At 33.2% G+C, this 16,293-nt stretch overlaps 1 protein-coding gene across 1 annotated transcript in view; it reads right to left on the bottom strand.

The window, feature by feature from the left end:
* Positions 1-959: 959 nt before the first annotated feature.
* Positions 960-16,293, bottom strand: part of LOC149798236 (kinesin-like protein KIF3A) — a 69,549-nt gene continuing 54,215 nt past the window's right edge. Inside the window, exons 14-17 of the mRNA XM_089963353.1 lie at positions 15,940-16,065; positions 15,246-15,368; positions 13,581-13,720; positions 960-6,871 (exon numbers count right to left, since the gene is read on the bottom strand). Coding sequence (XP_089819479.1) covers positions 6,832-6,871; positions 13,581-13,720; positions 15,246-15,368; positions 15,940-16,065 — 429 coding nt within the window. The 3' untranslated portion in view covers positions 960-6,831. The remainder of the gene's footprint in view (positions 6,872-13,580; positions 13,721-15,245; positions 15,369-15,939; positions 16,066-16,293) is intronic.

Below are 16,293 nucleotides of genomic sequence, written 5' to 3'. Positions count from 1 at the left end.
TATATATATATATATATATATATATATATATATATATATATCCTGCTTGTGGATGAGACATAATTCATACTTTTGTACAAATTTTATACTTTGATCAGCCCTGGTGACAGAATCATACCGTATTTATCATTGTGTAAATCCTTTACTTTGATACCCTCTGTAGTTCCTTTTTGTGCTTAAATTCTAAACCTTGATCATCCATGGTGATCCATATATCAATCATATTTGTTTATAAGTTACATGCATTGATTCTTCTTCGATTTCTTGTTTAAATTATATATTCTCATTAGTTTCAATTAGGAATAATATCATTTCCTTATATCAGTTGTTTAACTCCATGCACATCATTCCATTAAATCCTTTGTTGGACTTTATCTGTACGAGTATAATGTCAGATTCAATTCATCATTTCATTACATTGTAAATAAACATCTCATTCACAAAACTGCTTTCAGTGTCTTGACCAATATATAATTCGACCTGGATCTTCTGCTACAATTAGCAATTAACTTCACTTTGTAATTTTTATAGGATCTGTTTTGTGCTAAAAATATCTACACCGAATAAACTCCCTTTAAAATCCACATGAACACAAAACTGTTGTAATTAGTACAACAGATAAAGGCCCTGATCTGCAAGTGCATTATGCTATGGCAGATCTGGATCTTTGTTGTTTGCATTTTGATTTGACTTATAGGCAGGTATATATGGTACTTGATTTGCTCTATCACCTGGTTTCATCTATTGATAAGCTTCATTGTCAAGTCTAATTTAACTTTTGCAGTACCAAACTGTCTAATTTTATGAATGATGTTCTTTAAATATATGTCATTAAAATAGTAATCCCTTCTGAGGCAGAGACACGCAACTGTCACAAACTAATCTATGAACATTCATGGAATATCATTTTGTGCTGATATTATAACGGGTAGAACAAGAACATCGGTAAAACAAGCAAGAAAAAAAGAAGAAATTTAATTCAAGAATCGTAATACATTGACAAATCTTGAGTGCAATTACAACTATTACACAAAGTTCTGAAAATCTGTTATGCTTTAAGAACAATCTGTTGTGTGCAATGATTTTGCCAAGTGCACCTCTCTGCAGGATACCGCAAATTTTACCTACAAAACATACAAATTCTGTAACAGAGAACATATACTGGTGATAGCTCCAATTTCTGTGGCATATGTTAATTTATGTTGCTAAGACTCAAGGTAAATGAACACCTAAATAATAACAAGAAAGAAAATAAACATTAAATGACTAAAATGAAACCAGAGTACAGTACATTATATACCTGTCATGTGGTATACAGTATTAATATACCTTTTATATTAAAACTCTCTTTCATTGGTCAGAAGATAGGTACTAAAAGATGTAGTTCAATTATATGCTATGCTACTGTTGCTAAGCAAGGATAAATGAAACAAGTTATTACGCTGGTTGATGACATCAGTGGGAATTTTGACTGTCATAGCATGTGCTACATTTATTGGTGTTGTGGCATCACATGGAAGGTTTGCATTTCCTATTGTGATGTCACTTTTGTGGAAACCATTTTTCTCCTTTCATTCTCTGTGAAATTAACCTTTGACTTACTGATCCCCAAATCAATAGATGCCTTTCTTATCTTGAATACAAGCTGTTTACAAAGTTTAGTCTTGGTATCTGGTACACATACCAAGTTATTGTGTGGTCTGATGGATGAATGTATATATGGGCAACATCACAACATGATATACTATGCCTTATACAAAGCATATAAAAATTGTGATAATGCTTACATCTACTATAGATGTGCCACCCTACCCCCCCCCCATTTGTTCTAAGTACCATTGACATTGCAGCTTTTGGGCTTAAATAAACACTTTGGACAATTATCCTAAAGTTACAAAAGACTATAGAATCAAGGAGAGGGATTAGGCATGTAGTTAAGAGTGCTTGTTGCTCTTTTCTTAAATTTTGTTATGTCACTGAAAAAATCTGCAGAGATTAAACAAATTACTTATCAATTAAGACAGTAGTAATGTAGAATCAATATTATCTTTTGTGACAGTTTTTCTATAAAAAATTTACAAGGTTAAGGAAACCTTGCATCAACCATTAAAGCAAAGAATGTGTGAAACTATGAATTCATTTATCAGTGTATATCAAATTTTGTGGTTTTGCAAAACCCAAAAAGGGCACTTTCTTTAGAAACTGAATTTGTTGACCTAATGGATCAATTGCTTACATAGAGAAATAATTGATTACAGCAACAACTAACTCCCCAAAAACTGTTTATTTCACAAATAACAGTGGTGTAGATTATATATACACAGTAGTGTAGATTACATATATAATTCCTAATAATAAAACATGTGCCCTCTGCAACAAACAGCCAACAATATTATCCGATGCATGTTTACAAGTTTTGAGTCTCAAACAGCTCAACAGATTACACTTAAGAAAACAAAACCTGGACGGAATGAACATAAAAAAATCTCTAAAACAATAAATACAAAATAATATGTAACCCATTACAGCATCAACAAAATGTAAATCAGCTTGATGTTTTCATGTCAAGCACAGATGGAGTTTACATGTCAACTAAAGAATACAACACAAAAAATGAACAATTAATGCCTTCCATGCAACAAAAACTATACCTAGAAAATAATAAAATACCTGGACTTTTTGTATGAGATTTGTACATCGTGTGCAATAAAAATGTATAAATAATCTAACAGGCATAGAAAGGCTTTGTTAATATGTACTCATATTCTCTGTAATTATATCCAAATATCTACATACACTCCACTGACAAATTTGAAGCCTTTTTGGCTTTTGCCACAACACAATTCATTGGAATATTTAATCAAACAAGATACTTTGAGTTAAACAAGTAATGAGAAAGGCTGTCTACAGCTGTAATAATTGGAGTACAGTAAAACGTATGTTGAGAGACCACCATATCTGCCACCACATGAGTACTGTGAATGGCACATTATAAAAACACATCTTGTCAATTAGTATTCTACGTGGGCGCTAGAAGGGTATGGTAGACTGGAGATTATGAGGTTTTATCTTCTAAATTGATAGGGTTCTTCCTTTTCCCAAGTGCAAGCTATCTACAAAGTTTGGTAACTATAAATGGTGGGAAGTTATTGTATTATTAACAGTGACCATGACTGAGGCCTTGACACCAAAAATTAACTGGACTTTTCCCTAACCAAATTCAAGCCATCCACAAATTTTGGTAACTGCAGATGGAGGAGAACAAAGTTTGTTGTGAAGAAACCATTTTTTTTTCTCTGTCCATCACAGTGACTTTGACATTTTTAGCCCAAAATCGATTGAGTTATTCCTTGCCCAAATTCATCCACAAAGTTTGGTAACTGTAGATTGTGGAGAATATGACTTACTGTGTGGAAACAAAATTGGTAACAGACAGAGAGACATCACAATATATACTCTGTCTTATGGTGGGGATAAAAGAATGGTCTCTACAAATTGGTGGTCTCTCAACAGGGATCATCACATTACATAAAATAAGTTATACATGGATTATGAATCTGATCAAAAATGACATATTCTTCCCAAACTGTTCTTTTCAGTCAAGCTTTAATAATAAAAAAAACTCTTAACTTGTGTACATGAAGTTGGATAATGTCCTATGATATCGCTTTTCGAAATCAATTAGATTACATACAGATGGTTTCAAATCATTTCATCAGTAAACAGCATGTAAAAAGAAGTTGTCATATTAATCTAGAAGATGTGAAGAGACATGCCTGTAATGTATGCCTACTATTAATTCAGACTGAGTGTACCACTACTGTCTACTACATTGAAGCAATTTTCTTTTTGCAGCTGTAAAACTGCGCTGGAACAATAAAGTCTGTTTCAGCAATTTGTCTCAATAAATCCAATGAATATAGTCATCTGATTGATAATGGCTTATGTATGGTTTCTGATCACTAAAATTTGCACTAAAAAACAGAAATCATGTCCCCACGATGGGCATGTTTAGCGGCAAGAGCCAAGATAAAAAAGAAATTAAAATTCACAAACAGGTTAAAACAAAACATGAGAACAACAGGTAAAATGTTCAATCTGTCCCCCAGTGGGTTTTAAAAGTTGTATAACTGTCAATAACTGTCAATCATTTTTGCAATTTATTCCATGATACCATAACCTAGCAGCATCTCCAAATTTACTACAACAAAAAAGAAATATATCGCTTGCTGTAAGAATTATGGTCTATCAGAAATAAGCTATATAGTCAACAGATGAGCTATAACTGTGGTCAAAAGTTGTATATTTCAGTCTACGCCACACTCAGTCTGAATGAACAGTAAACAAGAAAAGATGTAAGGGTAATAAATGTAACTAATTTCTTATTTTTCAATACTCATTTTCCAAAATGTCCCAAAGTCTCAGAACTAAGAAGGATATATACTTATTTGAGCTGTCACACTGAAAAGAAACTATTCTTACAAAAATAATACTTAAAAGGTGCAATAAAACAAATTTCCCTGCTCACTTGCCTCATTTGAATGACCTTGACCTAAATACTGTCCGAGTCACAGGAATGGTAGCAGTGCATGATTTTGAAAAAGCAGTTCTTACTGATTCTACAATTCAAGTACTGTAGTTACTCCCCCTTTATGTGGGATATATGACCATACCCCAAAATATATAACTGCAAAATAAACCAAGATTTCAAATGACCTTAACTTTGCCTAGGGGTCAAAAGTATGAGGATGAAATGGAAGAGTTTCCTGACTTCATTATGCAGGTATCCTAGCTATCCCTCTCAGGGTTTGGGAATTAAAACCATACAAAACAAGAGACCATATTGGGCCTCAGATCACTCACCTACCTGACACATGCATAACAGCATGATCAGTTGGCCAAAAAGTCTTGTAGGATGTCTTTCAATTTCCAATGATGTTGACACGAAATGTATTAGAAACAAAGATTTCTGAAGATGTTCTATCTTAATCCATATATGATGCCACACCAGCACAAGTGCCCAATACTGAAAGGCCCCAGTGCCAGTATGTTATATGCCAAAGTTGGGCAAAATCTGTTCAGTGGTTTTTGAGATAAAGATGTTCAAATGTTTTTCTGCTATTAATGCTGTAAAAATCTGAAAGTCATCAATGCCAGGCTATGTTCTTTTAATTATGGTCAAACTCAGTTTTAAAAAAATTCTGAAAATATGTCTTCTAAGTGTTTTCATATTTTTATTATTGGTGGCCACATTTGATGATGGATTAACATCATTTGCATAAGGTCCATGCCAGTATGCTTCCTATCAAGATTGGTAATATTATATACCAGTATAACAAAATATACCAGTATAAAAATATGAACACTTTTCTATATTTAATAATGGCAGCCATATTTGATGGTGGATTAGCATATTTAGTACAGACTCTTCATACCAGGATGCTTTCTGTCAAGTTTCGTAAAATTCCATTAAATGGTTTTGGAGACTTGATTTCTATTTTAAATGCTGAGCATATCTGATGGTGGTTTGGAATTGCATTTCTGCTTTATATCAAATCTGATAAAAATTCTGTTCAACAGTTTTGAATAAGCTGGTTAAAGCTTTTTAAAGCTTTTAATGGGTTTTTTCTCTATTTTTAGCAACACTGGCCATATCTGACAACAGATCAGTTTGTACAAAATTTGAAAGCCCTCTTTGCCAGGATACTTTCTGTTAATTTTTATTAAATTCTCCTCAGTAGTTTTTGAGAAGTTGCTGTTGAAAGGTATTTATATTTTTTGTAATGGTGGCTAAATCTGATGACAAATTAGCACTGATTAAATAAATTCCAATGGTCTGCATGCCAGAATGCTTTCAATAAAATTTTGTAAAATTCCATTCATTGGAGATGTCTCATAGAGGCGTGTCTATTTTTAATAATGGCAACCACATTGTATAAATCTGAAAGGTCTTCATGTCACAATGCTTTTGTCAATTTTGATAAAATTCTATTCAACTTTTTGGGAAGTCCATATTTAGTGGCCATTTATTTTTGGCAGATTGACGTCAGCTATAAAAAATATGATTGGCATCAGCTATACAAATATGAAAGCCCTCTATACCAGGATGCTTTGTCAAAATTGATCAAATCCTGCTGAATGGTTTCGATAAATCATTGACAAGTTTTTCTATTTATTTGTAATGGCAGCCACATCTTATGGTAGATTAACATCACTTGCAAATATCTAAAACATCTTCATGCCAGAACAAATTCTATTGAGCCATGTCAAATCCTATTAAGCAGTTTTGGAGAAGTAGTTCATTTGAAGGTTCTACTATTTCTTAAAACAGAGGCCATATTTGATGAATGGTGCAGCTACCACCAGCAGATTTAGTGGTATCCATGCCTGACCTATGCTAAAGCTGGCGTCACAAAAACATACAGCCTCATTGGAAAAGAGTTTACATCAAAATAATGTATCATCTGCATAATGAACAAACTGAGGTTTCAGTGATATTTCCTACTCTATATGATGCAAAGAAAAATCAAGATGGTTGATATCTCTGCCATAATATTCTTTTTACAGAAGTGGTTAGAATTCCAATTTAGCTCATACATCTTGTGAGTTAACTTGTAAAGTCAGGAAAACTGGCCTGACAGCTTTCAGTTGGATATTTAGAAAATCTAGCCTGACATGGCCTTGAGTCGAATATTTAGAACATCTAGCCTGACATGGCCTTGAGTCGAATATTTAGAAAATCTAGCCTGACATGGCCTTGAGTCGAATATTTAGAACATCCAGCAGAAGATACAACTTGAAAAGGAATAGATAGACAGCAGCTCGGAATAGTCACTGAAGTACTGATTCAATTTCAGCATCCTTCCGCTTCCTACAAAAAAAAGAGAAAAAAGTATGAAAGTAAGATACTGTATCAAATACATATTGAGAGTTGAATCCAAGTTTTACAAAGCCATACGGTATGAGTATGTAAAAGAAGAAATGCAATCTTTATTGATATTGCTAACATTAAAAGGCACCAACAAGATTTATTTCTATAGATAAAACATCACAAGGTATCAATTGACAAAAAAGATGCAATCTTCATTTCTGTTATTGAAAATAATCAAGTCAGCATCAATATAACCCTTTGATATGCCAGATAATCAAGTCAGCATCAATATAACCCTTTGATATGCCAGATAATCAAGTCAGCATCAGTATAACCCTTTGATATGCCAGATAATCAAGTCAGCATCAATATAACCCTTTGATATGCCAGATAATCAAGTCAGCAACAAAATAACCCTTTGATATGCCAGATAATCAAGTCAGCATTAATATAACTCTTTGATATTCCAAATAATCAAGTCATCATCAATATAACCCTTTGATATGACAGATAATCAAGTCAGCATCAATATAACCCTTTGATATGCCAGATAATCAAGTCAGCATCAATATAACCCTTTGATATGCCAGAGCTCTTTGAACTTCTCAAGCTCTTGGGCCTCATTATTGGAAATAAAGTTTTAAGTATGGGCTCATAGTGCAAATAAACCACATCAGATTACATCACATCATCCTGTAATTGGATTAAGTGATATTTGTTACATAGTTTCTGGTGTCTCGAGATGTTTAACACAAGTACATGGCTATCAGTAAAATGAGTGTGTCCCATTTGGCAGATGATAGGCTGTACACTTTGCACACCTGTTGATCCAGAATATCGTTAGAAACAAAAACTTTTCTGATAGGAAGTTACCTAACATAAATATATATTTACCCACTTGCATTTTCCATCACATTCATGCTGACTTGATGAAGATATTGCCATTAGTTGATTGACTAACTCCCATTATTAACAATGTCCGCAATGCTGTGGCTGTAAATGTGGTCTACTTTTATTTTATTTAGCAATATTATGTGTAATTAAATCATGCGGCATGAGAAGACTATACTTGGATTGTAGACAAAATAATCCAGTTCTGCATCTTTCTTTTGTGAATATGACATTTTCTCATACACAGGAAGACTGAGTTCTTGTCAGTCCAGAGTCAACAGCTATTTTGTTAATCTAATACTACTATAAAGCTACTAAAGAACATCCCATAGTCAGAAACATTATGTATATGTGAATTGCCTATACATGTCTGAAACTAAAATTTCCCACTGTGAGGTTTTCAAATGACTGACTTCATTGGTCAGGTAGTAAAGGAATGATTCATTCCTCATTATTAGTCAGAAATTATTATTATGTAATAAACAATGTTGGAATGTTTTAGTAAAAAGTTATATGTGACTACTCAAGTCTCTTGTGTTTTAGGCAAACTGGTGTCCTCTAGGGCAAATTTAAGCAAAATATATTAGTCATTTTGGAATTCAAAAAACCCATTCTCATATTATAATTTATTCTGCTCAGTATTTTTCATGCATAATTTTTCTTATTTTTTCAAACACAATTAAAAAAAAAAGATACTATTGAATAATGTATGAAATTAATGATTTCAAAAAGTGTATCCTCACTGTAACAAGAATTCTATACAGCTACCTAAGCTGCTGAATAGTGGCCTTTTAAATATTTCCACTGCTGAAAAGCAGTTCCTACAGTCAGCACTGCTTAATAAAATAGCAGTTCCTAGTCAGCAATGCTTAATAAAATAGCAGTTCCTACAGTCAGCACTGCTGAATAACAGTTAGGGCTGTTCCAGTAAAATATACATGGGTGTCAGGGAAAGCACATTTAGTGTAGGATAGTCACCCATAGATGCAATTTAGAATTTTATATTGTTTTCATATGAACTCTGGGTAATCATAGTACCCTGGCACATGTTTTTTTTGTTAAGTGCTTTCCTGGGGTACCATGTATGTTTATTAAATGGAATAGCCCTTATAATTTCATTTTACTCAAACATGCAAATTTCATATTACCATATATTCAAGGAATATACTGACTGCCACTAGTTGTAAAAAATAATGAAAGTAAACTTTAAATGTTTATTTGGGTAACTTCGATTACTTTTGAATAAACTATACTCTTGAATTTGTAGAGTCATACTTTGACTTTCATTCATCACTTGATTTTTCAAATATTTTCCAATACTGTCCATCAAATAATTCATGACAAATTCAAATTTCCAGACTGCATTCCAAATACTGCATTATATTTCTGAAATTCACTGCATAGTGAATGCTACAATTCTTAGATAAATGTAGGTTAGGCAGAAATGCTGCACAGCATTTATCGAATATGGTAAGCGAAATGATGAAAAGCATGTACATGTATTGCTTTGAATTGACAATGTAGCTGTATAGCATCAATTAATTAACGATAGGCAAATTGCTGCATAACATATATATCATTTACAGCTCAGCTAAGTCACTACATAGCAACTCTGTAGTCCAGTAATCAACTCTTTACTTCAAGATAATTTGCTTTCCCCACAAAAAAATTGTTTTAAAAGCTGATAAAGTATGCCGCCAAAATAATTGCTGCATAGTGAAGTTGCTTGAATTGCCCACAATGTCCTCTTTTCTGGATAGATTTCATGTTGGTGACTTTAATTAATTTATATTAATAAGTCTCTGTAAAGTCAATTCTCACTCTTGTATTCTATTATAATGAACAATTTAGACTTATACTCTGTAAAATTCAGAGCTTCTAAGTATATCCAAAATTTCCATAACAATTTGAATGATATTGATTACAGTAAAATTCACATATCTGGATTGCACCACACTGATGCATAATGATCCATTTACAGATCTTATCTGTTCTTCAAACAACCGCATTTTCATATTTAGCATGAAAATATTCAATTCAGAGTGAACGATTTTTTTTAGTTAAATATTGTCTACTGTAAAGTACTCACTGAAAAAAGATGCAATAATTAAAGATTATTATATGCTCATTATTTTTTCTCTGTTAACTTTACATTGTCAGAATCATTCAGTATTTTACAACATTGCACTCGCATGCAACTTCATTTTCAACTCACGTGCACCCAATAGTGTATTAGGAACAACTTTGTAACCAAATCCTGCTTTATGTTTGGTTGATTAAATTTGTTTCTGAATGAACTAAAGCAGATGTTTCATGGTCTGCCACATACCAACTGCTTTGGCACATTCCACATTAACGTTTTTGAAACAATGTTTTGGATTTAGGCTAGCTATAGATGCTGCACAGGGTCCTTACAAATAACATGCAAGCGACAAGGCATACACTGTCTTCTTTAGCTGGTTATAAGAATGGCAAAAAATATACTTAGTTTTACAACATGAATTTCCAAAGAATGAACTTTCTTAGTTCTGCAAATCCAAATTACATGAGCCATGTCATGGGTTCTCAAGCTTGATTACACATTTCAAAACTGTACTGTAATTTTGACTATATTCCAAGTGCAATTACATCCTCCTTACTGAACTCAAAATGAAATAAACATTAAATTCCAGGTCTTTTTCTTAATAATTGCAATTGAAAGACTTCATATTGTTCCCACATCATGATTTCAAATATTCAATCACAGAACAGAAACACACTTGCAGATATCAACATGCTTCCCCCTCACTGCTTCAATCCGATGTATTTCATGTAGAAGTGGCACAGATAAATCCAGTCCATAATCACAAAATTTCATCGAATTGACAAAAATACCAAAATCTATTCATTCCAGATCAAATGGAAAAGTTGCATAGCGCACTCATTCACAGTATGACTCAAAATTTCAATTTTCAATTTTAAGTAGACCAAAATGCCATTTTCTTTCAAAAATTATGTCTGGCATGCGACTAAGTTCAAATTTATCTGGTCGGCGTTATGTGCGCATTAATAATGTTGTTGTTGTGTAATGATGAATCTGCGGTTGTGTATTTAGTTTGGAATATGGCATACATTCAGTTACTTTGTTTCTTGTAGTGTATTTTTGTTTATATACTTAAGCCTTAGGTAGAATAAGAAAATGAGCATATAATAAAAAGGTTACTGCATTTGTATGGAAAAATATGAACTCATTTTTTCGGATGAATATATTGCACTCCCAGGTCGTGCAGTATTTCCATCTGAAAAACTGGTTCATATTTTCCCATACAAATGCAGTAACCTATCATTATAAACTTATAATCCATACTATTGATTAACCGCATTACTTCAACAATGGATAATGATCCTGAAAGAGTTCAATTTTGTACTAATGCTGCCATACGTAATGGACTTCCAAGGATGTAGATACAATCCTTATAAGTAATTTATTTACTGCCATGATGATTTCCAAAACAAAGAATTAGTATTTTTCTCAAACAAGGCATTTCATCAAATCAAGTAACAATTATAGATCTATTTACTCAGATTTCATTGATTTAACTTGAATCTCTCTCTCTCTCTTTCTATATATATATATATATATATATATATATAGCCAGTGTTAAATAATAAACTACAATTTCTTTTAGAGAACCCAAAATTGCTAAATACAAATATTGTGTAACTATACAGTAATTAGCATCATGATTGGTTCCTGACAGACTATTTAAATATTACTTCAACTTACCTGGTTGTTTAAACTGTTAAAAAATATGTATGAACTCATATGCCATGCAAAATTCAAACTAACGTCAAGAGAAACTCTCAGCATTTGAACCTTACATGACATGACAGAACGTAAATACTAGCATTAAGTTTCATTTATCTACCTCACTGAATATAAAAGGTCAGAGATTTTTTCGATAGTTTGCATACTATCTTAAATGTTCAATAATCATCCCTAATATCAAAATGATGGTAATTCACTGCATGAAATACAGCACACAAGTGTTGTTAGTGGGCTGCATCAAGGTAATGTGGAGCCATCAATGTCGGACGAGGCAAGATATATTTTGAAGAACAAAATGACAATGCATGGGATTCAAGTAAAGTAGTTATCCAATGGGTTTAGGTCTAATTAAAAGCCTAGAGACTACATGATCAAACTGGCACAAGTTAAAAAGGAGTTATCTAATGCGGTTCAGTTATGTTTTGGGAGCCTATCTGACATTACAAGTGACCGACTTGAGCTTAGATAGTCAGTTCCAACAAATATGTCCAACAAGTCAGTACTTAACTCATTCAGCCCCAATCCCGCCTGTAGGCGTGATGAGGCTGTACCCTATTTCCGAGCTCTGCAGCATCAAGGTCATTTAAGATACACCAAAGTGGGTGGTATTACAAAAAAGCAGACAGATATAACTCTACAATGATACCAAATAATCTGGAAGTTCTAGTTGCACTACAAAATACAGAGGGAAAAACCTCATTTTTTTACCCAATTTTTTTTCACCCAAAATTCATGGTCTGAATGTGATTTTGTGTCAGGATTTTAGACCTTTTGGCCTCATATCTAAGGCATACCGGTCTGAACTGCACATAGACAGGTGAACCTTTGCAAAACTTTGGATAAGGTGGGCATCTGGAATAAAGAGTGGTCTCCATAAGAAAATGATGGGTCAAGCGCATGCAAAATAACCACAAAGGAAAACGATGTTTCTAATACAACTAGGCATTAGTCTCATGGAAAATCTGTTGCAAGCTGATGTATTATGATATATTCAGAAATAGCCCCCAAAATGTCTTTCCTACTTGCATTTCAGGCGAAAATGACAAAACCTCCAGGTGCCAAATGAGTTAAAAGATAAAAGATAAAGTGCAAAAATTTTAGGTGTAGATTATGACCCTGCAAGAAGGTCCAGTTGGTAATCTGGAGCCTTTGGATCATCATCAACAGTCATACATTAATTGGATCATCATCAACTGTCATACATTAATTGGATCATCATCAACTGTCATACATTAATTGGATCATCATCAACTGTCATACATTAATTGGATCATCATCAAGTGTCATACATTAATTTGATAATCATCAAGTGTCATACATTAATTGGATCATCATCAACTGTCATACATTAAGCTAGAGTGGTCCCACAAAACAGGTCCCTGCATGGTGGTTTGAAACAAATAATCACAGGCAAAAAGTGGCAGCTTTGTTAGATTAGCTTATTACCATATTGTAATTATGATCAGAGACTACTATATGGTGTGAGATAAATAATCATGTTCAACTGGCACAAGCTATTCCCAAAAAATTTTTGCATACATTTCTATTTAGGTGGTGTCATATAAAAATCAAATACAAGACAGAAAATTTGTATCCTGTCATTTCATAATCATTCTTTCTTTGCTCTCTTATCTTTCTTACTGCCTTCCTGTTTCTTTCCTTTCTCAGTCTTCATTCTTCCATTCCTCTTTTTCTCTCCCTTCCTCTTTTCTTCCATCTTCCTTCTTTCATCCCTGTTAGTTCATTCTCCTTCATCCTTCCTTCCTTCTTTCATTCAGGCATTCGCGTATTGTCTTCTTGTCTTCTAGTTCCTCCCTCCCTCACTCACTCACTCATTAATTCATTCAGACATATACTTCTTTCTTTCTTCCTACCTTTGTATATCAATACATCATATAGCATGTTTCATTATATCATTGTAACATTTTATTGTAAGAACATAATCAATATTCATTTACCCAACATGTATATACATATATTATACATGAGCATGTGTATGTGTCTACTAACTTTCTAGTACTTTTGGGTCGACTGACTGCTTTAGGCTTTCCAGATTTAGGCCGGTTGGATTTGGAGGATTTGGCCCTCATGGCTATTTGAGCCCCCTCAGCTGTGTATGCCATGTATATATTAGACAGGTCCATTTCATTCTGAAACAAGTAGTTAACAAATAGTCTTTAAATACCATGAAACTGAACTTCTTTTAATTCTCACATATATATTCAACACTATAATACTAAACTGAAACTGAAATTATGGTTTTAAATTTTAAAAATTTTGATGCTAAAATAAATGAGAGACAAATAATTATTAGATTCCTACAAGAAACATTAATTCAAAGAAATATATCCTCCACAAATTATAGCACTGTCAGCAATTATAATACAAAATTTGAGTGTTACTCCAATGATTTGTATAGGATGATCATAGCAAGTATCTTCTGTATTTGTTTCTTCCAAACAGAATGCCTGAATAAGAATATGAGACCATTTCATCAATGGGTTTCTGGGATGTCCACTGGGTAAAGAGAATGTGATATTTACAACCACAAAAATAAGAAAACAGTTGAATCTCAATGTTGCAATTTATTCGCTCTTTTCTGAAAATACATAAAAAAATAAAAAGAAATAAGCAATCTTGTCTCAGGAATGGAAACTTCCTGTCACATTCTAAACTACTGTCTATGATGATAAATCTGACAGCTGAACTAAGTACAGGCTAATTACTTTCATTAGATGAGAACTGTTGCCATTAAAAATTCAAAATCTCAGTGGTAAGTTTGCTTCATTGGAAACTGATAAATTGTTCCTATTCATGACAACATATTTATGCAACTGTCATGTCATATTTGACCATATCTGACCCTTTACCAGTCATAAAAGACTCAACTGTATTCAACCATATACACCAATGAAAGTTATATATGACTAGACAGACCATATTCACCATCAACTACCATAAAAGACTCAACAATATGCACTATAAAGCTTGACCATATTCACTATTGACAGTCATAAAAGACATGACCATATAAGCCACCAAGTATTAAGACTCAAGTATATTCACCAATAACAGATACATATGACTCATCAGTATACATCATCAACAGTCATGTAAGACCTCACTGTAACACCATCAATAGTCACACAAGACATGACAGTATTCACCAGCAACATGCTAATAAAACTAGACCATATTTACCATCAAGAGCCATACAAGACTAGACCATATTCACCAAAAATAGCCATAAAAGTCAACCATATTCACCACTGAGTCATAGAAGACTTGACCATATACACCATCAAGACATACAAGACTCAACCATATATGCCATAAATGGTCATACAGAACTAGACTGTTTTCACCATCGACAGTCACATATAGACTTGACAGTATACACCCTAAACATTCATATAAGACTTGACTCTTTTCAACATCAAGTTATAAAATCATATTAGTACTCACTGTCAATAAGACAGACTAGATGATATTCACCATCAACAATACTATAAGACTCAACAGTATGCACTATCAACAGTCATTAAATTTGACTGTATTCACCAATAATACTCATATAAGACAAGATTGTATTTACCATCAATGTCATAAAAAAACTCATCCATATTCCCAACCAAAAATTATAAAAGATTCCATTGTATTCAAATTTCCATGTACCTTTTCTTTGTCCTTGTCTGGCTGTGGTGACTGCTTCCTCATATTGTTGCCTGTGTAGGCCACACACTTCAGATGCCACTCGCCAATATCATCATTCCAGTGTACATGCTGTTCTAACATCTCCTATAGGCAAAAAAACATTTTAACATGTACATAAGCATTGAAAAATGCAAATTTTTAATTAGACTATGTTTCTTCAAGAATACTTACCTAACCATACTAACTTCAGGAAAATAAACATGGCCACCTCCTGAAATCCAGCCCTCCTGAAAGTTGAGGTAATGGCAAACAGTTAAATATAGATGGAAAATACAAATTTTAATCTTTTCAGGCGGGCTGGGTTTGAGAGGCAGTGGAGTTTATTTTCTTAATGTTAATATGATCAAGGAAAGTATTCCAAGGAGAAAAAACATCATCACACTTCAGCCATAAAATCAGTCAAGTTTGCTGGCTATCACTGTTACAGTCTCACATATGTTTTACTGTGGTATTTATATAAATATATAATAAAACTGAGAAACTTTAACACTGAGATTAATCTACGATGTCAACAGGTGTATGGACATGCATATGGATGCCAAATTGATTGCTGTCCTGAGCTTCCACTAAGACAAAATGCAATCTGCATGTAAAACATAACGTTCCATGGAACCTCTTTCTTTCTGACAATATTTCTGTCAAGATCTTGTACTACCTGATACTCTGGCGGTATGAAGTTGTCAATTATGAGCATCTGAAGCTTGAGTTCCCGACTGAGTTGCCTCACATTTTCTAGTAATCCTTCCATCTCCCTTTGATGCTCCTGCTGCACGTCAGCGATCTAGACACAAAAAAATGCATATTATACTTATTATTATGAAATGGCAATATCCACTGAAAAGTTGAATCTGCCATAGCAGACAACTCCATTTCAAGGACACTTGATAAAAAAGACTATGTTTTATAAGGCAATCTTTTAAATATTACCAATATTTCAAACTGTTAATGCAAGGAAACTGATCCAAAATTAACAATTTCATGTCCCTGGTGTGTCTTTTGAGTTGGGTTT

This window comes from Sinohyriopsis cumingii, chromosome 6, assembly GCF_028554795.1.
Source record: "Sinohyriopsis cumingii isolate HCF-2022 chromosome 6, ASM2855479v2, whole genome shotgun sequence".
Classification (NCBI taxonomy): domain Eukaryota; kingdom Metazoa; phylum Mollusca; class Bivalvia; order Unionida; family Unionidae; genus Sinohyriopsis; species Sinohyriopsis cumingii.
Note: the sequence above shows the minus strand (reverse complement) of the source record. Positions and strands in the feature narration are given on the sequence as shown.